Source organism: Pelodiscus sinensis, chromosome 26 (assembly GCF_052426305.1).
Source record: "Pelodiscus sinensis isolate ZL-2025 chromosome 26, ASM5242630v1, whole genome shotgun sequence".
In the NCBI taxonomy this organism is placed as follows: domain Eukaryota; kingdom Metazoa; phylum Chordata; order Testudines; family Trionychidae; genus Pelodiscus; species Pelodiscus sinensis.
In genome coordinates, this window is record NC_143077.1 from 15,697,342 (window position 1) to 15,723,408 (window position 26,067).

General features: G+C 56.9%; 1 protein-coding gene across 3 annotated transcripts in view; it reads left to right on the forward strand.

The window, feature by feature from the left end:
• PTPRU (protein tyrosine phosphatase receptor type U) overlaps positions 1–26,067 on the forward strand; it is a 270,209-nt gene that overhangs the window by 102,168 nt on the left and 141,974 nt on the right. For all 3 annotated transcript variants that reach the window (XM_006112017.5, XM_006112018.5, XM_089773413.1), the window contains 5 exons: positions 14,994–15,265; positions 16,156–16,237; positions 17,597–17,712; positions 18,476–18,650; positions 23,204–23,497. In XM_006112017.5, the coding sequence (XP_006112079.2) occupies positions 14,994–15,265; positions 16,156–16,237; positions 17,597–17,712; positions 18,476–18,650; positions 23,204–23,497 (939 nt within the window). The remainder of the gene's footprint in view (positions 1–14,993; positions 15,266–16,155; positions 16,238–17,596; positions 17,713–18,475; positions 18,651–23,203; positions 23,498–26,067) is intronic.

Sequence of the window (26,067 nt, forward strand, 5' to 3'; positions counted from 1 at the left end):
GTCTTGTCTCGTCTCTTAAAACGTTGCTTGATATAGACCTGTCAGCAAGGCGGGAGATTTCTCATGACATTTTTATACCCTCGAAAGCCAGGGTACACCATGACACTGGTAAATAAGAGTGTTTGCCGGGATGGCTTATTTGTTCACATGAGCTGCATTGGCAAAAGCGCTCTTTGTTGGTATAAGCTGTGTCTCTGCTAGGAGAGTTTGTTGGCAGAGCTCAACCCATAGAGGTCTCCCAGCTAGCCCTTTCTAGAGTAGACCTGCTTCGCTTGGAAGCTTTTTGGACAGAGACTGTCTTTACATTCAGTGTTTGTACAGCCCTAGCACCGTGCAGCCTGGCCCATGACTGCAGTTCTCAGTCCTACTGTAATACTACCGATAATCAGACAATCCCTCCCGGTGAAGTGGCAGGACAGATTTAGCAATGAGGCCACCCACATCCATCAGCACTGGTTTGGTTTGGTTTGGTTTGGTTTGGTTTGGTTTGGGTGCCTTTCTCAGTATGGACATAGTATTAGGATGGAAGACCAACCAATTCTGAAGTGCATTCACCAAGGCATGGCGCCACACGGCCGGCAGTCACGGGGGCATCGCAGCTTGAGCAGTGGGATAAGATCACCAGTGACAGAAATGGTTGCTCGATCTGCGTGGAGGCAACCTACCGTTGGGGTTTGCTTTGAGGGTGATGACAGTGTGGCAGCCATTGTAGAATGCTGTTGCTATTGTCTCACATCAAAACACTGCATGAAGGGGAAGCTAAGATTGAGAGGCTGTATCAGTAACTTAATAGTTAGTTAATTGCAACAGGGATGCTGTAAACATCCCCCAAGCTCAGCATATACTCAGGAAATTCAGAGTTGCTGTTATGATAAATACTTGTTTGTTTTCTTTTTTAAGGTCGGAAAATGCATAGTTAAGGCATCCTAGCAATGTAAAATCTGCCCTGTGGTAGCACCACGCAATAACCAACCCCTTATAATTCAAACATTTAGTGTTTGTGTTCCCAGATTAGAATAAACTTAGTTTTAAAGACCTGTTGCATTTCTGACTATTTTTACACTTCGTGGCATTGCTCCAACCCAAGCCAGGTGCTGTGTGGCTCATAGAATCATAGGCTACGTCTACACTGGCCCCTTTTCCGGAAGGGGCATGTAAATTTCACTAGTCGTCGTAGGGAAATCCGCGGGGGATTTAAATATCCCCCGCGGCATTTAAATAAAAATGTCCGCCGCTTTTTTCCGGCTTTTAAAAAAGCCGGAAAAGAGCGTCTAGACTGGCCCCGATCCTCCGGAAAAAGTGCCCTTTTCTGGAGGCTCTTATTCCTACTTTGAAGTGCTTCATTGCAGTCCCGTCCCCCCCCGGGGCTTGGAGTTTTGTTCCCAGCCAGGGAGCTCTGCTGCTGTGAATCAGTGGATGGAGTTCCCCAGCTCAGGACTGGCCCTCAGGGCTCAGCACACGTTCCCTAGTCAGGGCCATTCAGGTTCGTGTCACCGTGACATCAGCTGCCCGGGGCTGTTTGGTATGACCTCGAGAGGTGTGTGGAGAAGGGCTGTAAGCCGTTAGCCAGCGTGGGCCAGGGGACTCTCTAGCCTGACTGGGCCCCCCACCTGTGGGATCCCAGTTACGTGGTTAACCGATTAAACAGGATTTTACATCCCTAGTGTGGACAGCCCGGAACTGGAGCAGACCCTGTGGGGTAAATCTTGTCTGGGGAGGAGCCTGCGGCTGTTCTCTGGAGACAACCCCCACTTCTGGAATTGTGAGAGAATCGTTACTCTGCCGTTCCTTCCCAAAGCCTGGTCCGTGCAGAGCCCAAAGCCTAGCGCGCATGCAGAGTCCAAAAGCCCAGTGTGTACAAAGCACCTTCCATTAACAAAATTCCCCCGCCCCCGCCCAGAGAGCATGACCCACCCGTGCCCAATGTGACCATTGTTGCGTAATGCTCGCCTGGAAGATGCTCAGCTACCGTGCAGGAGTTTGGGAAGAGAATTTGAACAGTGTTAACTGGCGTTAAAGGTGGATAAGGCCTGACCTGTCCCTGGCATATTGTGATGGTCCCTACAGCACGTTCCCCAGAAGGACCCATACGGCCGTAGTCAAATATCTCCTAGCTCCATTCCAAGCTTGTTGCTAGGGCCCTGTGCACGTCCCCCCACCTCGGCTGCGGTGGCATTTCTCCGAGTTCTCTCCAGCAGGGTAACTTTTGTTCGGGGCTTTCTGGGGGAGGCACGGTCTTCACTTATTAATGAGCCTCTGGCAGACTGGACGGAGAGAGTAGTTGCTTTCGGATGACAGCCCGTGCCTGTGGTTCAGATGTCAGAATGGGCCTGTGCGTTTCCTGGGCCAAATGGAGCCAATCTCATTAGTGCAGGAATAATTTTGTTAGGGGTGGGCGCAGGTAGGGAGCAAAAAGAGAGACCGAAAGAAAGAAATGTACATATTAATTTTGCCTCTGAAACGCAGCCAAATTTAACTCTGACCAATGTCACCATCTTCTCCCCACATCAGCCTAAAACATGGTACACGGATGTTGGAACCGGAGAGTTAGTGTCATTAATAAAGGGTGCGGCAGTTTGGATTAGGAATGTGAAATATTGGTTAATTGAATAGTCAATTAACCCCATGAAATCTTATCAATTACTCAGCTATTCGATAGTCTTCCAGGGTGGGAACTACTGCCGGTCGCTCCAGCCTCACTCCTGAGGAGGCCCCTGCCACTCCACGCTGCTGCCTCTGTGCCAGGCGGAAGCTGGTCCACGAGGGGAGCCAGTTGAAAAACCAGCTCCCCTCGCGGACCGGCTGCCTCTGATACAGAGGCAGCAGCACGGGGCGGCGGCAGCACCTGTCCGAGGAGGTGTCTAGGCTCCCAGACCCAGTGTGAGCTGGAACTAAGCTGGGCTGCCTGCCCACCAGGCTCTTAATATACTGTAAATGCAGAGTGGCAGCAGGTCCCAGACTTGGCACAAGCCAGGACTGAGCCGGGGCTGCTGGCCAGCCTGCTAAAAATGTACTGGCGGGAGGGGGGAGGGAGGAGAATGCATGTAGTCAATAGCTTTAACCGATATCAGTTAATCGACTCGACTTTTACATCCCTAGTTTGGCTAGGCTGCTAGATTCTGACTTTGGAGACCTTTGTTCTGGTCCTAGCTGTTGTGCTGGCACGTTGATTTAATCACGTCGCTGTACCCTGCCTTAGTTTCCTTATTCCTCAGATGGGGATAATGGAGTCCTTGCTGTTATCCTTGGAGAACGAGCTCTACAGGAGTAGAGCTTCATGGGCCAGATTCACAGCTGGCGTGTGTTGGCGCAGCTTCGGTGGAGTGATTATTCCCCTTTCTTTGGCACTAGGGAGGCCACATCTGGAGTATTGTGTCCAGTTCTGGGCCCCCCGCTACAGAGAGGATGTGGATGCATTGGAGAGGGTGCAGTGGAGAGCAACCAAAATGGTTAGGGGGATGGAGCACATGACCTGCGAGGAGAGGCTGAGGGATTTGGGCTTATTTAGTCTGCAGAAGAGAAGAGTGAGGGGGGATTTGATAGCAGCCTTCAAATACGCAATGGTGGGTTCCAAAGAGGATGGAGAGAGGCTGTTCTCCATGGTGACAGATGACAGAGCAAGGAGCAATGGTCTCAAGTTACAGTGGGGGAGGTCTAGGTTGGATATTAGGAAAAACTATTTCCCTAGGAGGGTGGGGAAGCTCTGGGATGGGTTACCTAGGGAGGGGGTGGAGTCTCCATTCCTAGAGGTTTTTCAGTCCTGGCTTGACAAATCCCTGGCTGGGATGATTGAGTTGGGGTTGGTCCTGCCTTGGGCAGGGGGCTGGACTTGATGACTCCTGAGGTTTCTTCCAGCTCTAGGAGTCTATGGTCATTTACGCCAGCAGAGGATCTGGCCCCGTAAGTGTTTACGAAAGAGTGATGTTGCTCTGTAGTTCAGTGTTTCTCAACCAGTGGTACGAGTATCCTTAGGGGTACTTGAGAGAAGTCTGGGGGGTACTGCAACACAACTGAAATTTTGAAAAAACCGAATGTTTGTTGTAAGTTTTACAGCACTTTATTATTTTTGTACTTTTTATATCCAAAAATGTCATCGCCTGCCTGGCTACGATTAAGTTGTTTAAACAAATGTGTTGCAATGGTAGAAAAAAATTGTGTATATCTGAAACTGTAGGTACTGGGGATACTTCTACTTTTATTTCTTTTAAGAGGGGGTACTTATAATTTTTTTTAAAGGGGTACTTTATAAAAAAGGTTGAGAAACACTGCTCTAGTGCAGTGGTGGCAACGTGGCTGTCCCCCTCTCCCCGTGCCTCTTACGCACTGGGGCACTGGAGTCCCACACTTCCTACGCCTCCCACGCCCCTGCACCTTTGGGGACTGTCAGTCGCTCCTCCCCTCCCTCTGAGCTGGAACGTCACAAATCCCGTGGGGGACAGGGAAAGACGGGGGGTCCACAAGCTGCAGGTGGAACCCCAGTGGGCCGCGAGCTGCTGTGGCCCACCCGGGTGAAGGAGGCCACTCATGTGGCCCACCCACTATTCATGGTTGCCTGTCCCAGCTCTAGGGACTGCACACAAAAGGGATGAGGGACTTGCAGTTACTGCTGGGCTGATCTGCTCCCCCTTAGCCCAGCAGCGTGGAGGGGCTGACAGAAGCGGGTTCCAGGCCCCGTGTGTGGTGAGTGAGACAGGTTGTCAGGCCTGAGCTCTGCAGACCTGGGTTCAGCACGGGGGCACTTTCTCAGGGCATCTCACCTGCAGCATGCACCTTTCACGCTCCCAGAAAAATCCGTTTTTCCTGTGGCTGACGAGACAAAGCCACCGTTCCCTGCTTTCCCACCCGCCCACTCTCCCCACTCCCTGCACCACTGTGGCCAAAGACCAGGATTGTTTGCAAACATCTGCAAGCAGCTGATGAAATCACAGGGAAAAATGGCTCACTATTTATCTAACTGACAAGTGAAACAACCCTGCAACTGCAAAAAGCAATATTGTCACAGACCCACGGCCACATGGGAGTTCATGGTTGCACGCTCCAAACTGCAACAAGGCTAGAACTCCAACCTTGCTGAGCTAAAAGAGAGTCGTCCTGAGCTGCTAGTAGTATGGGGCCTATGACACACAATTGAGTAGTTCTGATTTCGTCTGATAGAGGGCAGTACTGCACGTATGTATTAGCCCTTTTATTGCACTATTGTCCTTTCCTGCGAGCCTGAGTTGCCAGGGGAGAGTTCTTGGAAAAGACTAATGTGGATTAACTTAAATTAAACAGTGGTAAAAGCTATTAATGATTAAAGGGCTGCTGTCAAGAAAACAATGGTAGATTTAAATAAATGACTTGGCTTGGTTACTTCCAGTATCCGGTATTATTAAAATGGAAAGAACATTAACAATCTTATTTTTGTTGCATTGTGTCCCTGGCCTTGGAGGCTGGACACGGCAGGCAAAGAGTCGGGGGTCAGATGCCCTTGTTTGCCAGCACTCTAAGCACTGGGCCAGTCCTGTACATCTCTGTTCCATGCCTGCCCGTATCACTCTGTAGCAGCTGCCCAGGTTTGGCTGGAGTGCGAGCCCTACATAGATGGCCTGGCAGTTAAAGCAAGAGGCGAGGGCATGGGGTCTGTTCCTGCCCTGGGGTATAGCTGCGGGGTTATGGCAGGAGGGAGCTGGGAGCTGACATTCCCTGGTCCTGTGCGTAACCGTGTGAGCTGATGGCTGCCAGGGCTCTGTTCCTGACTCAGGGTTGGAGGGTATTTATGGACTGGAGAAGGCTGGGAGTCAAGGCTCCTTCACTCGGGCCCACATCCACAAAGGCACTTAGGTGCTGACCCCCAGATGTAGGTGCTGCACCCAATCCCTGCTCGGCTGCCCCCAACCCTGGAGGGGTCTAATTCTGTGCTCAGAGTTTCTCCTGGAGCCTGTGATATTTGCATCTGGGCCTGTCCCTGCTGGGCTCTCCAGATGTCTGGACACGTCTCACCGAGCCCCAGTGATCCATGAGCCGGAGGAAGCTCGCGTGTCTCCCCGTTCATTGGAGAGGGAGTCTCGGCACAGAACACGGCCTTAGTGGAGCCCATTGGTTCTAGCGATTTTCTAGGTACCCAATGGCCAGAGGTGCATTCTGGTGCGCTGCTCCAGCAAGAGGTGGCTGGGATGTGCTGCCGAGGGGGGGGGGGGGGGAGTGCTGCCGAGGGCTGGCCGGGGGGCGCTGCCGGGGGGGGCTGCTGGCTGTGCACTCTCCCAGCTGGGCTCTCTGCTCCTGCTGCAGGCTGGCGCAAGCGGCCCTGCGCATGCAGCCAGGTGAGGCGGCAGGTGTGAAAGGGACCAGCTGGGGGTGGGCTGTAGGGGAGGTGGGCACACTCCCAGCTGGGCGCCTGGTGTGTCTGCCTGTCCTGCTGCCTCTCTCGCGGGGGGCCGGGCAGTGCATGTGCAGTCCATGACATGCTCTGCTGCCAGCAGCCACTGGGAAGAAGCCAGGGAAGAGAGCAGCAGGCTGGGGGGTCCTCACACTGCCCCCAGTTTACCTACAGCAGCACCCCCCACAGCTGGCCCACAGCTCCGTGGTGGCAGTGCAGCAAACAAGAACAACAGGACAGGGACCCATCCACCAGCCAGGTAAAGGTGACCTGGCAGTGACCGGGACTGCCCCAGGCCTCCTCTGTCAGCCTGCACCCCCTTCCAGCCTTCTGCCCTGAGCCTTCCCCCACACTCCCAGTCCCCTGACTCCTGCACCACCCCTCTGCTCTGAGCCCCTTAAACCCCCAGCCCAGGCCCTGAGCTTGTGCGGAGCTATGAGAGCAGGGGATGAATGCAGGGGGCTGTGCTGCTCCGCATTATCCCGCAGCCGAGCGGGTATCCCGGAGAGCCCAGGAGCCGAGGTGGCCGGTTGTTAAGCTACCAGCCTGAGACTGCTCTAGCCTGCTGAGCATGGTTAAAAGCAGCAGTGCCTGGGTGTTAAACGATACGAGGTTATGGAAATGGAAATGAAATGGTTCCAACCCGTCTGGGGCCGGCAGTGTCAACACAGCCCGAGCAGTGAGCATTACACAGACGGCCAGCGAGTCTCTGCAGGGTGAGCAATTATCAGGGCTAGTGTAGCGGGATCCTGGAGGCATCATTAGCCCATGCGCGGGGGGGGGGGGGGGGGGGCAGGACGCTGAAGGGCTTGCAGATGGCATGGCTTGGGGTTCATCTCGGCTTGCTCTGGTTTGGGGCCTCTGGAGCTGGCATGTTGCCCCAGCTCTGGGTGGCTGCCAGGCCTCTGCACTTCTGAGCCGGGCAGCGGGGCCACGTGCAGAGAGCGCGGTGCATGCATGAGGCAGGCTGTGCTGAGACCAGTGTGTAGACCCTCTGAAGAGCCCAAGCAAACCCGCTTAGCCACAGTGCAGAGCCAGATTCCTGCGCCCATGCCACTCCCTTCCCCAAGCACACCCTGTCCCCGCTCCACCTCTGTCTGTCCCCCTGAGCTCCCCAAATGCCCCCTGCTCGGCCTCCTCCTGCCCCTGCTTGCCCCCCCCCCCCAATGCCTCTGGCCAGCTGCCAAACAGCTCGTGTGTGCTGGCGTCTGTGCTCCTGACAATGGAGATAAAAAGTTCCTTCTGGTCCGGCTTTTTCAATCCCTTCCCCCAGAGCTCACACTGGTGGTATGGCTGTATGTCTCCTCCTCGTGGTGGTGGTGGGCCCACCCGCAGAGTCTTTTCTTCCCTGCTGTCCGGCAGTGACTTGTCTGGTTCTCTAGGCCTGGCCTTGGGCAGGAGCTGGCAGCTTTGGCAATACGTTCGCATGTCACACTGTCATGGCGCTCTCCTGGCGGGGGCTTTTCCAGTTCACAGCAAATGGGTTAACATTGCCACCCAATGCCAGTCTGATAACATTGCCACCCAATGCCAGCCTGATAACATTGCCACCCAATGCCAGTCTGATAACATTGCCACCCAATGCCAGTCTGATAACATTGCCACCCAATGCCAGTCTGATAACATTGCCACCTGGTGCCAGTCTTACCGCAGGCGGCAACTCACAAGCATTTCGAAAGTCCAAAGACTCGGCACCGCTCTGTACGTCGAATCCCTGTTTTAGGAGCGAGCCCGGTGAGCCAGCCTGGTTTCCAGCTCTGCGTATGGCTGTGTTCAGGGAGGCCTAGGGGTCTTGGCTTGAGCTGCCTCCGGAGCTGCCGGCCTCACTCCCCTGGTGGCTATGAATGCAAGTAGGAAACAGAGGTGCTGCGGGCAGGCTGAGATCCTCAAGGGCATGTGAGTGGCAGAACTGGGACTAGAGCCCAAGTCCCCTGCCGTGACCGCTAGACCACATTGTCTTTGGGGGGCGAGGGTACGGGCAGACCCCGCACAGCTGGGATGGCTGAGGTCCCAACTCTGGCACCAGGCCCAGGAGCTGGTTTTCCTAACCCAATACCCACTACAACACAGGGGGTGTGAACATTGGCAGGGCCTGGCAGATTGTGGGTCTGGACTCTGTGTGGAAAGGGGGCAGAGCGGAAAGCATCCCATGGAAAACTGGGTCAAAGGCAGCGGGGCGGGGGAGGGGAATGTGTGTAGGAAAAGGCAAGGGGGTACAGCGTATTGGACCCAAACGTGTGGCAGCCTCGTTCATGAGCATGCTGGTGTTGCTAATAAATGGCACAGCTGGAAACACCCTAACATGGGCAGCCCACTGGGGGCAGAACTGTGAGCCAGATCCCACCCCCCCATTTCACCCAGCAGGGACCCTCTCCCCAGGGAACAGCCAGCTGCCTGTGATCTCCTTGACTCGGCGGGTTAGATCCCAGGAATCGCCCTCTCCAAGAATCCACCAGACCCTCAAATTCTGTGGCCTTACCCTGCCCCCCCCAGCCTTGTACTGTACCCCACCCCGGCCTCCAAAGGGCCGGTAGAAGGTGGGAGCGTCTTGGACACGGCTTGTTGACAGGACCCAGCTGTCGCCCAGGTGACGACGAGCTTCCTGTTGCTTGTGCAAGTTCAGCCAAAGTTCGGGCCCAGCCAGGGTGTGTCTGGAGCCGGAGGAAGCCAGGCTGCTGCGTCTGGCCCAGCACCGCTTGGGCAGGTGCTATGTGGCTTCCTCTCCCTGCTACTCCACTCCCCCTGCGCTGCAGCCTGGGGCCTCCCTCGCACTGCCCCTCCGGCCAGGCAGCCGAACCCAAGAGCCAGAGCCGGCGCCGGCTGGGAACCAGGGCTCTCAGGCTCTTTTGTGGCCGCTGGCGGAGTGCAAAGGGGCCTGAACTGAACTGGCTCCAGAATGGCGTTAACCCTTTGTTTAGTGTCTGTAGTAATTCCTCATTTAACACTAGAGAGATGTTTCAGAAAATGATCGTGTTAAGTGAAAACGTGTTATGCGGGGTCAATTTTCCCATTGAAAATAATGGAAAAGGTGGGGGTTGCGTTTCATGCGGTGGTGTCTGTTGGGACCAGGACATAAGGTTGGGAGAGAAAGGGGACTGGGATACAGCAGGGAGGGGAAGTGTTTGGCTCAGGGGAAGGGAAGGGGAGGAGAAGGGAGGGGGATTGGGTTGGTAGTATGCCCCTGTGATGGGTCCGCCGGGACCTGCACTGAGTCTGGCGAGGGGGGGTCGCCGGGGAACGGCGCAGCAAGTTGCAAACTCTCCGCTGCTTTGCAGGGAGGCGGGGGAAGCCCCGTGCAGCTGCCGGCGATGGGCTGGCTGGGGAAATGGTGTTATTCTGGGGACGGTCGTGTAATTCCAAAAATGTTCCCTAAAAAAAAATCATGCTATTGCGAAAACATGTTAAGCGGGCACGTGTTCAATGAGGAATTACTGTAATTATTAACACAAACGCTTTGCATTAACCTAAAGGTTCGGGACCCAGTCATGTGCCAGGACTCCAGTGTGCCAGAGCCAAACTACGGAACAAGTAACACAGGCCCTGCCCCAAGGCCCGGGATCTAAGGATAAGATAAGAGACAGCCGCTGGACACAGACGGGTGTGGAAGGACCAGGAAATCAGGACAGTTTTGGTCACTGTGACTCACCCCAGGCCTGCCATGCTTACTGCCCCGTACACGGGTGTCAGAATCTGTACCTCAAGGGTGTTGCGTGCGGACACCTTGGCCATTGGGATTGTTGCATGGTGCTGCTGGGGGCGTAGACGCAGTCACACAGGCGTGCTGGAAATGGCTTGTGGTTGGCAAGGAGCATTAGCCCCACCCGCCCTCCACAGGAGTGTTGTTTCGCCTTCCTATCCCGGTGTGATGTAAATTGAGCAGGGAGTGCATTGACATGTAAGGTAGAGAAAGCCATCAAACCAGCAAGTGGGGGAGACGGCCACTCCCCAGGAAGCCTGCCTGGCGATGAGACAGAAAAACGGCCTTTGGGAAACAGAAGCAAAACCAGAAAGGTGTTTAGGTTCCGTCCCCTGTAGGACTCAGGAGGCCAGAGCTGTTGACATCCGAGAGAGGTGGATCCTTCTGCCCGGGGGAAGTGAGAACTGAGTGTGGGCGAGAAACCTGCTTAGACAGTGATTGCAAGTTGCTGACACTCCGTTTTAGTTGCAAGAAAGGGTGTTGTGTGTGTAATCTCTCCAGTCTCTCACCCTCACTTGAACCTGTGTCGTTGTTAAACTTATTCGTGTTTCATTACAAACCACCTAGCGCTGTTCTAGCCAAGTGCGGGTCGGCAGCTGACCGAGCAGGCTGACGTGGGCTCCGTGTCGCTTTGCAGGTGGGAGGGACTGACTGCTGCGGAGACATGTCTCTGGAGAGCTGGGGTTCACTGAGTGCTAGCCGCGAGGCCAGGTTTGGGTGGGCAGAGTCCTGCAGAGCTTGCTGGCCAGGCAGACAGGCTGGCAGGGTGGGGAGCTGCCATGCGGCTTAGCAGCAACGCTGAGGCAGAGAGGTAAGACAGTGACTGTCGAGGGGCGACCTATCCTCAGAGGCCCCTCAAGTCGAATCACCTTCACTAGGGTAACATGGCCTAGTGGCTGGAGTCTACCCACAACTCCTGTTACTAGGGGTAATACGGCCCAATTGCATAGTCCATACACAAGTTCCCTTTACTGGGGTAATATGGCCTAGTGGCCACAGTCCGTCCACAAGACTCCTCTAATAGGAGTAATACGGCCTAGAGGCCTGTAGGCAAACTTCACCCCCACGGGCTAGCTACAGAGGGGACAGGGGGCCTGGGCCCTCCCTCTCCACCGGGTCCCAGCCCAGGGCCCTGTTGTTGGTGGCTCAGTGGGGAATCCTGCTGCAACACGCTGGGTGCCCGGAGAACAATTCCCCGTCCTGGGCTACTTCCCACCGTCAGCTGGCAACGGCTGTCTCTGCAGTCTTCTGGGCTCCTCGGTAGCTCCTCTCGGCCCGGGGGTCGCTGTGCGGTCTGGCTGCGCTGCTTCCTCCGCCTCTGGCCTCTCAGCGCCTCCTTCCCCTTCAGCAACTGCCCTGACGGAGTCTGTCCAGCGGGCGCCTGCCCATCAGGGCTGCCCGCGTGGGGCCTTCCCAGCCGGCTGGGCCAAGGCAATTCCCTTGGCTGCAGTGCGGGGCTGGTACGCCCCGTCACAGTGGCTCACAGTTCGGGGGGAGCTGAGCGAGACATCACACTGACCAGGAGAGGCAGAGGGCTCTGCGCAGCAGTTTGTAGCCACCGCATCCAGGGCTGTTTGGCTGAGGGATGGGAAGGTGGAGTAGCAGGCAGCTTTGCAGATGGTTACGGGGCGCTTCTCCCAAGCCTGAGGCTGCTCCTTGGAGCGTTAACAGGAGGGCCGTGGAGGCTGCCGTCCTGAGTCCCGCGGAGACGAGCATTGGCGGCTCCGTGGCGATGACAGGTAGGGCGCAGGCAGCCTGTGAAGGTGAATGCAAGCAGCTTGTGCTCGTTGCAGTGAAGCAGGGAGAGAGGCCACCCAGATGCAAAGAGGGGTGACCTGGTTAGAGCAGAGTGGTAAGAAATGGTCTTTGCAGCAGCCTTCGGAATGGAGCCGATCCCCAGCTAGAGTTGCCTTTGCCGCGGCCATTGGAGCAACTGGGAGGTGAGAGGATGAGGGCTGGGGAGAGCCCTGGCTGGCTGCGCAGACAGATGGGAAAGGCCAGCGCTCAGAGGGCTTATGCAGCAAGAATCCTAGAACACTAGGTCTGGAAGGGACCTCGAGAGATCAAGTCCAGTCCCCTGCCCTCACAGCAGGACCAACCACGGTCTAGATCAGGGGTGGGCAATCATTTTTGATGAGGAGCTGCTCCAGGAATTTGGAAAGTGGTCGAGGGCTGTGCTCGTCTGTGATATTAATGGAGGAGGTGCGGGGTCTTGGATGGAGGTTGGGTGCAGGAGGGAGCTTGGGGTAAGGGAAGGAGTTTGGGTGAAGCAGGCTATTGTGACCTGGGGCACTGGACTGGGGTGCAGGGGGTTGGGTTGTGACATAGGGCGGAGAATTGTGGTACGGGAGGGGATGCAGGAGATTGGGCTGTGAGCTAGGGCAGGAGAGGACAGTGATCTGGGGCAAGGGATTGGGGTGCCGGATCTGGGGGAGGGTGCAGGAGGGGTGCAGAGGATTTGGGCATGTGGAGTAGGGTGGGCAGAGGGTTGGTGAAGGGGATGCAGCCTCTGTCCAGGAGACTTAGCTGCCAGCAGCCCATTCCTGAATCAGCCTCCCTGCCTGTCCAGCTCCCGCCCCCGCCCCCACACAGGCTGCAGCCATGTGCTCTGTTAATAGCTATGAGCCCCTTGTGCTTCGTGGCTGCCTGTTATTAAAACAGGCAGCTCCCATTGGCCAGTTTCTGGGATTGTGATGGGGGTGGGAGCAGCTCCTAAAGCTTCTCCCCTTCCCTCGGGCTCCCCGTTTCTGAGAGGCATGCGGGTGGGGTGAAGCAAGCGAGGAGCCTGCCTGGGGCTCCCCACAGCGTCCGTGGGCCGGATCTGGTGGCTTAGTGGGCTGAATTTGGCCCATGGGCCATATTTTGGCCAGGTCTGGTCTTATCATCCCAGGTCTGTCTAATCTGCTCTCAGATGGCTCCAGAGATGGAGATTCCACAACCCCCCTAGACTCAGCCAGCGATGGTGGAGAGGGAGCCCTTCCAGGGGCGGTTTGGTTCTGTTCTGTTCAGCGTCTTGTCCTGTGCTCATCACTTGTAACCGCATCGCAGTGTCTTCCAGTGGTGCCACAAGCAATGTGGTACGGGGCTATTGGCGAGCCGGCGCCCTTTGCATGTGGGGCCGGGGAAGGGGGCGGTCTGACACAGCTTCCTGGCTACAGAAGGTGACTCCTGGTTGAGAAGCTCATATTGCTCTGTGGGTCTGAACATCTTTCTAGATCAGGGCAGTCCCCTCTTGCTGGCACAGGCTGATGCGCACTCGGAGGCAGGCGCCATGCCGGAGGTGAGCAGAGGTGGGGAAATGAGAACAATTTTCAGGTCCCTGTATCCCACGATGCCCTGCTCACAGGGGCCTTTTTGCACGAGGCTTTTCATTCTAGGGCAGTCTCTGTTAAGTGCTGCTCCACACTCCTGTGCTACTCCGGTTCTTACACTGGGTACCTGGCCCTTTGAGACACAGTCTCGCCTGCAGGGAGGAGAGCAGGGTCTTATTTTTATAGGCACTGGGTTGCCCAGGGGGCATGACCTGCAGGATGATGGGAGTTTTAAAGGAAAGGAATTGCAGGGCCTTTCATCCTCTTTGGACATTCATGCTTTGAGAGGCAGGGAAGCTCAGATGGGGAAACTGAGGCAGGTATGCTAAGCAACTTGTCCCAGAGTGTCAAAGGCAGGATTTGAGTCTGCCCTGACGCTCTTGTGCTCCAGTCCCAGTAGTACCCGGCTGCTCTCTAGCTATGGCCGCAGTCTCCAGAGAATTCACTTCCGTGCGGAGCAGCAGCACACAGCTGGGAGGGGAGAGGCACACGTGCCCTGCTTCTGTGGGGGTACGTGCCTGCAGTGGGGGGTGTGGCTGCAGCCTGCCTAGCTGTGTCCGGGCTAGCTCCAGTACAATAGCAGCAGCAGAGGCAGTGGCATAGGTGGAGTCCTGGGGGCAGATTCAAATGGCTGGCCCCTGCTGCCACAGCTTCACTGCTCCTATAACTAGGTCAAAGCTAGCTGGGTATGGCTCTCCGTGCTGCACTCATTCCTCCCACTGCAGTGCACACAGGCCCTGTGGCTGGGGGGGGGGGGCACTCTTGGACTGGGCTTTTCCTTCCCCTCCCCACTCTTTCTGCACCTGGCTTTGTGAGGTGGGGCAGTACCACCCAATGCTCCCTGCACCGCACAGCCTGAGCTTGGATGCAGAGCAGCTCGGAGGGTGAGGTGCCCTTCCCACCTGCCTCCTTCCTGTCTCTGTGTGCCTGGTCTCTGAGGCACCCGCAGCCCCCGGGCGCTTTCCTTAACCCTCTCCATGAGGTGGGAGGGTTGGTGTCTTTCTGAGCGACCGGGGGCGAGGCTGGGGAGGGGAAGAAGGACCCAACTCAGTAGGTTCTGTGCTCCGGCTAAGAACTCATTGAAACATCAGTCACGGCCAGAACAGCTTTCCTGGGCCAGCTGTCTGCTTGGCAAGCCCAGGAGATGACAGAGAGCTGGCTAGCAGTGATTGGCCAGGAGCAGCCTGGTGAGCCGAAGGAAACACATCAATAACCTGGGCGGGAGAACGAGCCACTGGCCGACGTGGCTTTGAAAGCAGAGCGAGAGGGCCGGGAGCCGGCAGGCTGGGCCAGGAGCAAGGGGAGAAGGAATGAAGAGTTGATCCCCAGACTGGCAGTCCCCAGGCCAGCGAGCCGGGCCAAGATGTGGCGTCACACTGAGAGCAGGGCAGAGGCAGTGAACTGGAGTGTTGCTGGTCGCCAGGGGACCCTGCCACATGGCACCTCCCGGCAGTGGGTGCAGTGGTCCAGCAGAGCGGGTCCGAGATTCAGCCTGTGGTAGGGACACAGTGGCACGTGGCTAGACCACGGCGGGTGTGGGCAGGGAGTCTGACACGCACAGGTCCCCAGGCGAGTGGGTGCCATGGGGACGATAAACCCTCCTCATTCTCCTGCCACTTCTTTGCAGGTTCCTACCTGATGGTCAACTCCTCCCAGCATGCACCGGGGCAGAAAGCTCACCTCCTCTTCCAGACGCTGAGTGAGAATGACACCCACTGCCTCCAGTTCAGCTACTTCATGTACAGCCGGGATGGCCACAGCCCCGGCTCACTCAACGTCTACGTGAAGGTGACCGGGGGCCCGCTGGGCAGCATGGTGTGGGACATGGCCGGCTCCCATGGGCGCCTGTGGCACCAGGCAGAGCTGGCCGTCAGCATGTTTTGGCCCAATGAGTACCAGGTGAGTTGAAGCATCGCTCGTACCGGGAGGCTAGGGGTGGTCTTGCAGACGTGGGAGGGTGATGTGTGGCCTGGAGGGGGCTTAAGCAGGTAGTTACTGAGCTCAATGGCACTGGGGGAGAGAGAGGCCTTGGGGCATGCAGTAGCCCCCCCGCCACGCCACGCCAGTACCCTCAATCCCAACCCAGCCCCACTCGCTGTTCCAGCCCTGAGCCCCATCACACCGGTACCTTCAATCCCAACCCAGCCCCACTTGCTGCTATAGGCCTGGGCCCCATCACACCAATACCCCTCAATCCCAACCCAACACCACTTGCTGTCCCAGTCACGGTTCTTATCCCCCCCAACCCAGCTCTGCTGATGGCCCCATGCCCAGCCTACAGCTCTTGTGCTGTCCCAGTTCTGTCCCTAAGCTCCGGAGGTGCAGTCTGGAGAAGCCCTGGCTTGGGGTCCGTCTGATTAGTGCTGGGGGGGGAAGGGTCGGTACCCGGTGAGCTGGCACGTTGAGCTGCCAGCCGGGCAGGTGTGCCAGGAGAGTGAGTCTCTGTATTTCGGCTCCTTGGCTTCCCATGGCAGCAGCTGCTGGGGATGGCAGGGGCAGGGGCAGGGCCAGTGTGAAAGGCGATTAAAGTGAAGTCATCTCATTTCCTCCTGGTAACGGTTTGGGCTGCACCACACAAGGGATCCCGGCCGCAGAACTGGGTTCTGGCTCCATAGCCCCAGTGCCAAGCAGAGTTCAGGGCAGTGGCTGCAGGGGTCTGGACCAGCCCCAGGATTAAGATGCTGCATCTCCCGCGGGCATGGGCCCAGCTCTGCTTGTCTCCAGGCCTGTCCCTGCCAGGGTGACCTTGCCCGGGGCGGGATGTGACAGGCCTGTCTGACTGCCCCCAGGTCCTGTTCGAGGCGGTGATCTCCGGCGAGCACAGGGGCTACCTCGGCTTGGATGACATCTTGCTCTTGAATTACCCGTGCTGTGAGTATCGCCTCCCCTTGGCGGCCACCTCCTTCCTGATGGGGCCAGTGGCCCGGCCGCCACCTGCCATTCCGAGCCCTCCCACGGCCAATTCCGTGTCTCTCCAATGAGCATTTGACGGCCGTGCTGCAGCACGAACGGCCTGGCCCGAAGGGGGGTTCCAATAGCAGCTGCCACAGGGGTGGGTTGAGGTTGTGAGGGGGGGGGTCTCAGCACAAGGGGAGTGAGCAGACCCCTCCTGGTCAGAAAGGCGGGGGCTGGGAACCACGGGCGCTGGGCTGGCGTAGGGCAGGCCAGGCCACGTGGGTGAGCAACCAGTGACTGGTGCCTGGCAGGGCGCCTGGTCACACTGAGCCCCATGTGCAGGGCAGGGTGCTGGGTGGGCTCCCAGAGGGCAGGTGTGGTCTGCAGTGCTGAGCTGTGTGTCTCACGGCCGAGTCCCTGGGCCTGGTCAGGATTGGGACTCCCATCGGGAAATGGCTGGATCTCCCCCGTGAGCCTTTTCATCCACAGGACCCCCCCCCCCCCCCCCCCCCCCCCACAGCTGCTCCTCTCCTCTTGTGGGAGGCGTCAGGCCAGCTCCAGTGGGGGGGAAGGACAAGGAAGGGGCTGGCCCCTGGGGAAGGGAGACAGGATGAGGCAATGGAGACCAATGCACCTGGAGCCCCTCACCAAGGGATGGCTCTGCAGACCCAGGGCCAGAGGGGCTTGGAGGTTCTCTCCCTGCTTCTCCCAGCAGGGACGGGGGGCACTGCAGGGAATCAGAGCCATGCCAGGGAAACATCCCATGTGATGGGTGGGATGCCAAGGCTATAGGACTGGTACCACCACCGTTCTGTACCCTGGAGCAGGGATCTCATTAGGGAGTTGCATCTCCAGGCTGCAGGCCTTCGCTCCATCGAGTCCGGCAGCCTGTGTCCGAGAGTCATGCAGGCCTGATGCTACAGAGGAACGTGAAAATCCTTCCCGCGACGCACCAGGCTAATTGGGCCACGTTGTGGCAATGGGAGAAATTCCTTCCTGCCCCCAAAAGAAATGAGCGTGCGCATGGGCGTGAGCACCTGTCCACATGGTGGAGGAGGGAGTCCCAGAGTTTGGATCCGAGGATTGGGTTCTCTGATTCCGGCCCTTAGCTAATTCATATTGATTGTTAAATGGAGCCCCGGTAAAACCATTCAGCAGGCAAGCATCAGGCTCTGTAGCCGTGCCCCGTCTGCAGACCCAGAGCCCGGTCTGGCTTTGTGCTCCTGGGCCCCAGCAGCCTGTTTCATGGCTGTGTTGGGGGCCTGCTGGGGAGAGGGAAGGAGCCCAGCAGCTCAGGTGCTGGATCTCTGCGTGACTTCGCCCCTCTGCTCGCAGCCAAAGCCCCTCACTTCTCCCGCCTGGGCGACGTGGAGGTCAACGCCGGGCAGAACGCCACCTTCCAGTGCGTGGCCGCCGGGAAGGCGTTGGAGGCCGAGAGGTTCCTCTTGCAGGTAACTGAGGGCTGGTGCAGTGCGGGGCAGGGATCTGCCAGCTTAGAGCCGTTTGCTGGCTCCACTGCACCCCAGGACTCCCTGAGCTGGGGTCCTATTGTCCCGGTTTCACTGCCACGCGGCGCCCTGGGTGGGGGTGCCCTGTGGGGCTGTGACAGGTGGGGCTGGATTGTACGTGGGGCTTGGTTGCATGGTCCATTCTGGGGCATGGACGGGGGTAGGGGGCTGTTGGAAATGAACAGTGAGGGGTGGGTGGCAGGTCCTTGCGCCCTCCCTGCGTTTACCAGGGAAGTCCCCTTGAAATTCCCTGGTGCCTTTTCCTACAGATGAGGGAGAGCCCCCACCAGCCCTCCCTCAGAGGTCCATCCTGCTGCTCTCCCCAGCACCCCTCTATCCCCCAGAGAGCAGTGGGAGACATGGGGCCCTTACAGAGCCAGCGCCTGCCTGCGCCCCTCTCCCTGCACCTCCGCAGGGCACTGCATTTGGGGAGGTCGTGCCATGCCCAGCCACTCCTCTGGGGACAGCACACTTGCACCAGGCGCAGTGCCCTGGGCTGCTCCACATGCCGCGCGCCCTGTGGCTGTGTAGGGAGTAGCCTCGAGAGGGCTTTGCATGGCTCAGGGGGGAGGCTCTTGGGGAGAACCCGGTGGGGAGAAACAGGGTGCTCTGTCCGACCCAGAGGGTGGGACCCCTCCTGCCTGGGTGGTGTGAGAAGCAGGAGCTGCCTGGGGGTCCCCACAACATCCTCTCTCTCCGCTGGCAGAGGCAGAACGGAGCGGTTGCCCCAGCCGCCTCGGTGAAGCACATCAGCCATAGAAGGTTCCTGGCTACCTTCCAGCTGGACGAGGTCTCCAAAGAGGAGCAGGATCTTTACCGCTGCGTCAGCCAGTCCGTGCGGGGCTCCGGAGTCTCCAACTTTGCCGAGCTGATCGTGAAAGGTGAGGACGACACTCACTGAAACTGGTGGAGGGGCCTCCAGTGATGGAACTCAAAGTGTGATACAAAGCTGGGCTGTTGGCCTCATCCCTGCTGGCCAGATGAGGAAGCTGAGGCAGTGGGTGGGGAGTGGGGAAGCTGAGGCAGTGGGTGGGGAGTGGGGAAGCTGAGGCAGTGGGTGGGGAGTGGGGAAGCTGAGGCAGTGGGTGGGGAGTGGGGAAGCTGAGGCAGTGGGTGGTGACTTGCCACACGGTTACATAGGGAGTCTGTGACAGAGCCTAGAATCAAACCCAGAGGCTTAGCTGCTACTTAATGGCTTAGAGCACTGGACTGGGGTGCTGGAGACATGCCACTGGCCGGCCGCTGTCTGTGGGCAAGTCAGCTCCCGTTCAGTGCTTCAGCATCCCCTTCTGTGAAGTAGGACTAGTGACTCTGCTCCCCTGGGTACGGTGCTTCGAGGCTGACTGATGGGAGTGAGGTAGAGCAACAACCACTAGAGATGCCAGGCACAGAGGCACCAGCAGCTCTTCCTTGACTCCCAGCCTCCTTCCCTCCCTCCCTCCCTGCAGCAAAACCGGGCTTGGCTCGGCCATGCTCAGGGTTAGATGAGTTGGGGAGATTGGTAGGATGGTAGTTAGAGGGGTGGGGAGGCTTGGGGAGTCCCAGGGGAGGTGGGAAGAGAGAGCAGGGGGCAGCAGGAGGGCAATGTCTAAGAGCAGATGAGGCAGGCGGGGCGGAGTAGCTGGCATGAGAAGGGGAAGGCTGCTAGGTGGCTGGCGTGCTGTGGGGAGAGTGACAGAGATGGGGGTGGTGGAATCACAGACCCAAACCCTGTACCCCCCCCCCCCCCCCACCACATACACTCCCCAGTGAGGCAGCTTAGCCCAGTTGCCATAGCAGACCCTTCCGGCCTGGCTGCTGCCCAAGCCTGCTGCCTAGTTAGCGACAGGCGCATGCAAACTGGCGGGGTCCTGCTGCCCAGCTCTGACTGGGGAGGGGGCAGAGCTGAGCGGGACTGTGCTCCGATGGGCAGGGCACTTCATAAGTGGCAGTTTGAGGGGCCAGTGTCCAGAGACCAACGTCATGACATTTGACGTGGTTTTGGTCAGTCTCCCCCTGCCCATCCCCAGGTTTGGGCACCTGACAGTGTCGCCTGAAGGGGATTTTGGCTCCTGCTGCATCAGTTCTCACCCCCACATCTGCCCGTCTCCACCCTGTCTCCCAGTCCCCCATCAGGGAAGGACAGCCTGAGGCTGAAGCCGGAGGCTCAGACAGGCCTGGGGCTGCTGCCAGGATTCCTAAGTAAAATTCTGCCTCTTAGAACTCTCAGGTACGGGGGTTTTCAGTGGATTCAGTTGCTTATTTGAGGTTTGTGTCTCAGATGAAGTTTCTCTTCCCTGCTGAGGTGCAGCCGGGCTGTCTCTTCCCCTCACTTGCTGGGTTAAGAGCTTTGTTTCTCTGATATGTAAATGAATTCTCATTGTCTTTCCCAGTACTCGGGAAGGAACAGCCTGATGGAAAAATCATGGTCCTTTGTTTAGGAGAGGGTTTGGCTGGAATTGGAAACACATTTTAACAATGTGCCAATGCTGGAAAATCCCTGACCAGGCTACTGGAGAGTTCTGCTGGGAAATCACGAGTGAGGCTTAATTTAACGCGAAATCGCAACTCTCCTAGCAGTTCCCAAGAGTTGGCATGTCTGCACCTCACTGATGTGCATGCCTGGCGGGAGGGAGGGCCAGGTGGCAGAACCAGCTCCCCCCTCCCACCCTGGGAATGGAGGACTTCTCTCTGCTGAGCCTGGGTTTAGATGTCAGGAAGATTTAGGAGCCTTGGAACAATTCTCTCATTTGTCTTGGTTTATGGGGAGCCGATGGATTTAATTTCCTTGTTAATGGCTCATTAAAGTGGGAGGGGGCCATCTTTTCCCTTTCTGCTCCAGGCTTGTAAATCAGCCGCCTGCTTGCACATGTGGCATGGGTGACAGCTGCATCTTTCCAGGGAGTCCACAAGCTGAGAGAGGGAAGTGCAGCCACCTTTGGGAAGAAATTTGAACACAGGTCGGATGCCAGATCAAGTGTAAACAGGGTGTAATGTGTCATGTGCTCTACGGCCACTAACTAACATGTTTAACTAACCATTAACTAGTAGTAAGAGGTGTTAGTTGATCACTGTGAATCCTCCTGTCCGTTCCCACTCCAGGATTAGTCCTGGCAACCTCGTGTGTTCATACACATCACTGCCCGCGCCCTCACTGGTTGACATTGTCAGCCAACCTGTTAGCATGATCTGTTCGCAGTTGGATATGGCCTGCCTGCTCCTGCCTGCTCCTCTCTGGGATTCGTCTGGGGCTGCTTGGCACATCCCCGGCCAACATTCTCAAAAGTGGCCGCTGACTTTGGGCACCTTCGTTTCCTGGGGCTCCAGCTGGGATTCCCCAGGCCTGCTTCTCAGAGATGCTGAGAACCTGCAAAACCGGGGGTAGTCAGTGAAAACCAGCCCCAAGGTGTCTTGCTGACAACTCCCCAGGAGGCTGAGTTTTGTCCATTGTGTTCTAATTCTATGATCATGACCTCTCCTTAGCTGCTCACTGATGGAGAGTGAGGTAGCGCTTTGCCCCAAAGGATCCTAACCTGTTGGAGCTATATGAACCCAGTGAAGTGAACAGACGCCTTTCCCCGACTCGACTGGGCACTAGAACACATTCTATGTATCTCTTCTCCCTGCCCACCACTGATATGCAGCTGTCTCTGGGGTGGAACATTGCAGCTGTTCAGCAATGCACTGCACTCCAGTGCTGCCTTGCATATTGCATCAGGTGCTGTTAGCTTGATCCAAATCCAGGAGCATGTAAAGACTTAGGAACTGCCAGATTGGATCAGGCCCAAGGCCCATCAAGCCCAGTGTGTGGTCTCTGACAGTGGCCAGCAGCAACTGCTTCAGAGGAAGGTACAAGAAACCTGCCGTAGATGACCTGCTTCCCTGAGAGAGCTTTTTGCCTGACCACTAGTCATAGTGTTCAGCTTATACCCCTAAGCACGAACCCCAGATTATTAAAGTTGGATTATTAGGAGTCCAGTTCAGCTATGGAAAAGTCCCACACTTTTTGTGCATACTCAGCAAATGTCATGGACGTGTATCACTTCTGCAAACCTCGCTGTGTGTGCCATGTCGACCTGTGAAAAGTGTGTGATTTCCCCTGACTCAAAAGGGGATTGCAAGCTTTCTGTAGGGGGTCGCGGTATGGCCATCCTCTCTTCTCCGCTGGTGCGGGAGGCAGCACTGCCTGATGCTGGGTGGCAGGAGAGCAGCAGCTGCCGCCTGAGTGTTCAGCTCTGAGGCAGTAGCCCTGCCAGCAGCAGTAGCACATAAGTAAGGGTGGCAATACCATACCACTCCCCACTCTGCCTTCAGACCTGGATGGCCAGAGACCATATTTCATGGTCTCTGGTGTGATGTTCATGGCTGTGAATTTGATAGACCCCTCATTAGTAGAACTGGATCTCCTTGCTCTCTGGATTCAAAGCGAGTCCTTTAGAAAATTCTGCCTCAGCTCTATGTAGTAGCAATAAGTTCCACCGGCTAATTGTGTCCTCCTCAGCACAGAGTGGGAGGAAGGAGCTTTTCTGAGTGCAGTGGGACCTCACCAATTCGCAGTGACTGGCTTTTGCGAGTCAGCGAACACACACAATTAAAACGGAGCCAGAAGAATGCATCCCCTGAACGCACTGTGTTCATTTATTTTGACGGTTGTGGTGAAGCGTTAATTATTGATGACAGAATTTCACAGCACTGTGGCAACCGCTTGGAAGCCTATTCTGTGAAAAAAACAATCACGTTCTGGTCACATGAGACCTGGCTGCTGCCGGTGCTGTTCAATCTGGGAAGAGCTTGCACACACTCACACATTCGTGACGGTTTTATTTTTAGGTGTTCAGGACCGAATTGTGCTCTTGGCTCCAACAGTATAAATCCCCCGTTCTCACTTTCTCTGCTGCCACACATCAAACACAGCGACACACTAGCTGCATTTGCAGACATCAGGACTGCTAACAGTGGGCCAGAAAAGAGCTACAAAGGAGCAGAGCCAGAGTGAAGGCAAAGTAGCTGCACCCAGAACTGAACTGGACTCAGATCTTTAGTATGCCAGGGCCCTTTTAGATAGATGGCAAAGAAGAAAGTCTGAATGTTAATTTAGCCCGTTTGTAGTACTCTGTTGTGCTCGGTGCTGTACCCACACAGTTGTAGTTGCTTCTAGGTCCAAAGATCTTCCAGTCTGAATAAGTGTGACACCCTGAGGGTGGGAGAAATGATTATTATCCCTTGTTACAAATGGGAAACTGAGGCACAGCGAGGCTAAGTGATTGTATCAAGGGCACATAGGGTATTAGTGGTAGATCTGGGGACTGTACCTGTGTTTCCTTTGTCCTAGCACAGTGCCTTAGACGACGAGCTGTGCTGTACCTGACAGAAAGGTGATCGCTCTCAAGGGTACAAGCACCCGTGAAGCAGAAGTGGGGGGCATTCCATTCACCTCTCCTCTTTCCTTTTCCAGAGCCCCCCACACCCATCGCTCCTCCCCAGCTGCTCCGAGCAGGCTCCACCTACCTGATCATCCAACTCAACACCAACTCCATCATCGGGGACGGCCCCATTGTGCGCAAGGAGATCGAGTACCGCATGACCTCGGGGCCCTGGTCGGAGGTCCACGCTGTCAGTATGCAGACCTACAAGCTGTGGCACCTGGATCCCGACACGGAGTACGAGATCAGCGTGCTGCTCACGCGGCCGGGGGATGGGGGGACCGGCAAGCCGGGGCCGCCCCTTATAAGCAGGACCAAATGTGCAGGTAGGCACTGTCCTTAGTGCAGGAGGCCCAGGCTATTGGCTGTTCCTTGATTGACAAGGATCTTGGGTATTCACTGGGTGCAGGTAAAACCTGGGAAATGATATTCCCTGGGCTGGTGGGGGTTTCATAGAATCCTAGGCCTGGCAGAGACCTCGGGGTCATCAAGTCAACCCCCTGCCCAAAGCAGGACCAACCCCAACTAAATCTTCCCAGCCACTTGCCCTTCACGTTGGATTTGCTCTTTTGTAGCTCTTTTCTGGCCTATGTTTTCTGGCCTATCCTGACATTTGCAAATACAGTAAAACTCCAATTGTCCGGCATCCAGTGGTCCAGCACTCCCCATAGTCTGGCACCAACTGGAACCCAGAAGTGCTCCGGGCAGCTGGACAATTGGATGATCCGCGACGCAGCCCCAAGTCCGCCACTGCTGAAACTGACGAGGGGCGGACTTGGGGAAGCTGCAGAGCAGAGCAGCTGGGGTGCTGCCGGGTTGGTCCCGCAGTGCTGCCCCTCACTCCCCTGCTCAGCGATAACTACTGCTGTCTGGGGGGTGGGGAGCCCGCTCTCCTCCCGGAAACTCTCAGTGGCGGCGTGGGGCTTCCCCCGCCTTCCTGCAAAACGGCAGAGGGTTCGCCCCTCGCCGCGCTGTTTCCTGCCCACCCCACGGATGCAGTGCGGGTCCCAGCAGACCCGTCACTGCCCCCCGCCGGAGTACCTCCCGATTCTCTGGCATATCCGATAATCCGGCACCACCTAGCTCTACTGTGTCAGGACTGTTAACAGTCTCTTTGATTGTTCCAAGTCCTGGTCAGAAGCATGGAGGGGATGTTCCCTGGTCATCCAATGGCCCCGAGTTGCCCCCGCACTGTGCTAGCCACTACTGTTTTGGGACTTGTCTGTATGGGAAGTTACACTGTAGAATTATACCAAGGTACAGTGAGAATTGCTGGTCCTGTAGTTAGACTAAGAGACTGGAGGTCAGAACTGCTAGGTTCTGTACCCTGCTCTAAGGGAGGGCGGCCTAGTGGTTACAGCTCAGGAGTTCAGGGATCTGGGGTTCATTTCCCAGCTCTGTCGCTGACTCCCTGAATGACCTCAGACAACCCACTGAGCCTTCCCGTGCCTGTTAAAGTTGCCGAGAGTCGTGCAGCTTGGCAGTTTCCAAGGGTGGAGTTTTCGCAGCTGGGTAACGCCACAGCAGGAGCTGCAGTGAGTCAAGTGCTAACGATCAGCCCCGCTGAAAGAAGCCCAAAGGAAACCCTCCCTGTGCCAGAGCCAGCTCCACAGCCTGGATTTATACACCACCAGGGCTGCAGTAAACTGACACGTTGTTGTTTCAGCAACTGGGTGGAGCTAGAAGCTGGGTTGGCTGGCGGCAGCAGCAGGATTAATCAGGGCCCAGAGCAATGAGTTTTTGCACCTGCCATAACCGCTCTACAGTAGCCATTAGGGGCAGGTTGGTAGAGCAGCCCTGGTGGTGACGAGGGGGTTAAAAGCCAGGGGGGCAGCTTGTGTGAGTGAAGAAGGACCAGCTGAGGCAGCTTGCTGAACTGGGCAAGGGCTAAAGGAACAGCTTCACTGCAGTAGCACAGTAGCTTTGGCTGGCTCCTGGTGCCTGCCAGGAGGGTGTCCCTGCCCCAAAGAGCTTGCAGGCTGAGACACAGGGTCGTAATGGTGGCAATGGGGAGACAGGTAACAAGAACAAGGGAGTTGGGAGCTTTAATGAGGACTGGCAACACTTGGGTCCTGCGAGACCTTCCCACTTCCTGGTCTGTCTGTTGGGGACCCACGGGAAAGAGCCCCAGAAAAATCTCACACTCGTTCCAGCCCCCCAAGATGAGGTACTGCGGATAAAGGACGCCGCTGCTGGCTTCCAAGGGCGCGGTGTCACCCAGCACTCTTGGGGCGGTGATGTGGACCAGGAGCCTGTCCGCAGACACCATGTAGTTGATGTGTGTGGCCAGTGCCCAGCCAATAACCATGAACAACAATAACAATGCTAGGTGGTGCTTATCCACCTCACTGTCAGGTCTCCCACAATAGCCCGTTGGCTGGCCAGAGTAAGTGACCTGACTCGAGTCCGACGCAGGACATCTGGCAGAGCTGGCCCGAGTTTCACAGGGGCACAAGCCCGCCCTTTCAAGGAGAGCTTCAAGCTGGCCTTGACTCTGGGCTGGTGCAGACCACTGAAAAGGGCCCCCCGAGAGCCTTGCGAGGGACAGGCTGTATCAGCAGATGCTTCCAGAGGCCCTTCCCTGCCCAGGCTCTCGGGTGACAATGGGCAGCAGTGCACGGCCAGGAGCCGGGGGCTGCCTGTGCTAGCAAAACGGCAGCTGGCTCCAAAGGGCAGCAGCTGCCTTCAGCTACCACAGATCTGCCTTTAATTGACTTTTTAGTAGCAGCGTCCGGCAGCGTTCGCTCTGCTCCATGGTTCCCTTTCCTGAGGCTGGCGCTGGAGGAGTGGAATGTCCTAGCACGACTCCAGGCCGCCGGGCAGAGTTCGCAGCAGAGCAGTAGCCTGAATTCGTTCCAGGGCAGCACCGGCATCCAGCCTGGCAGCTCCTCCACCT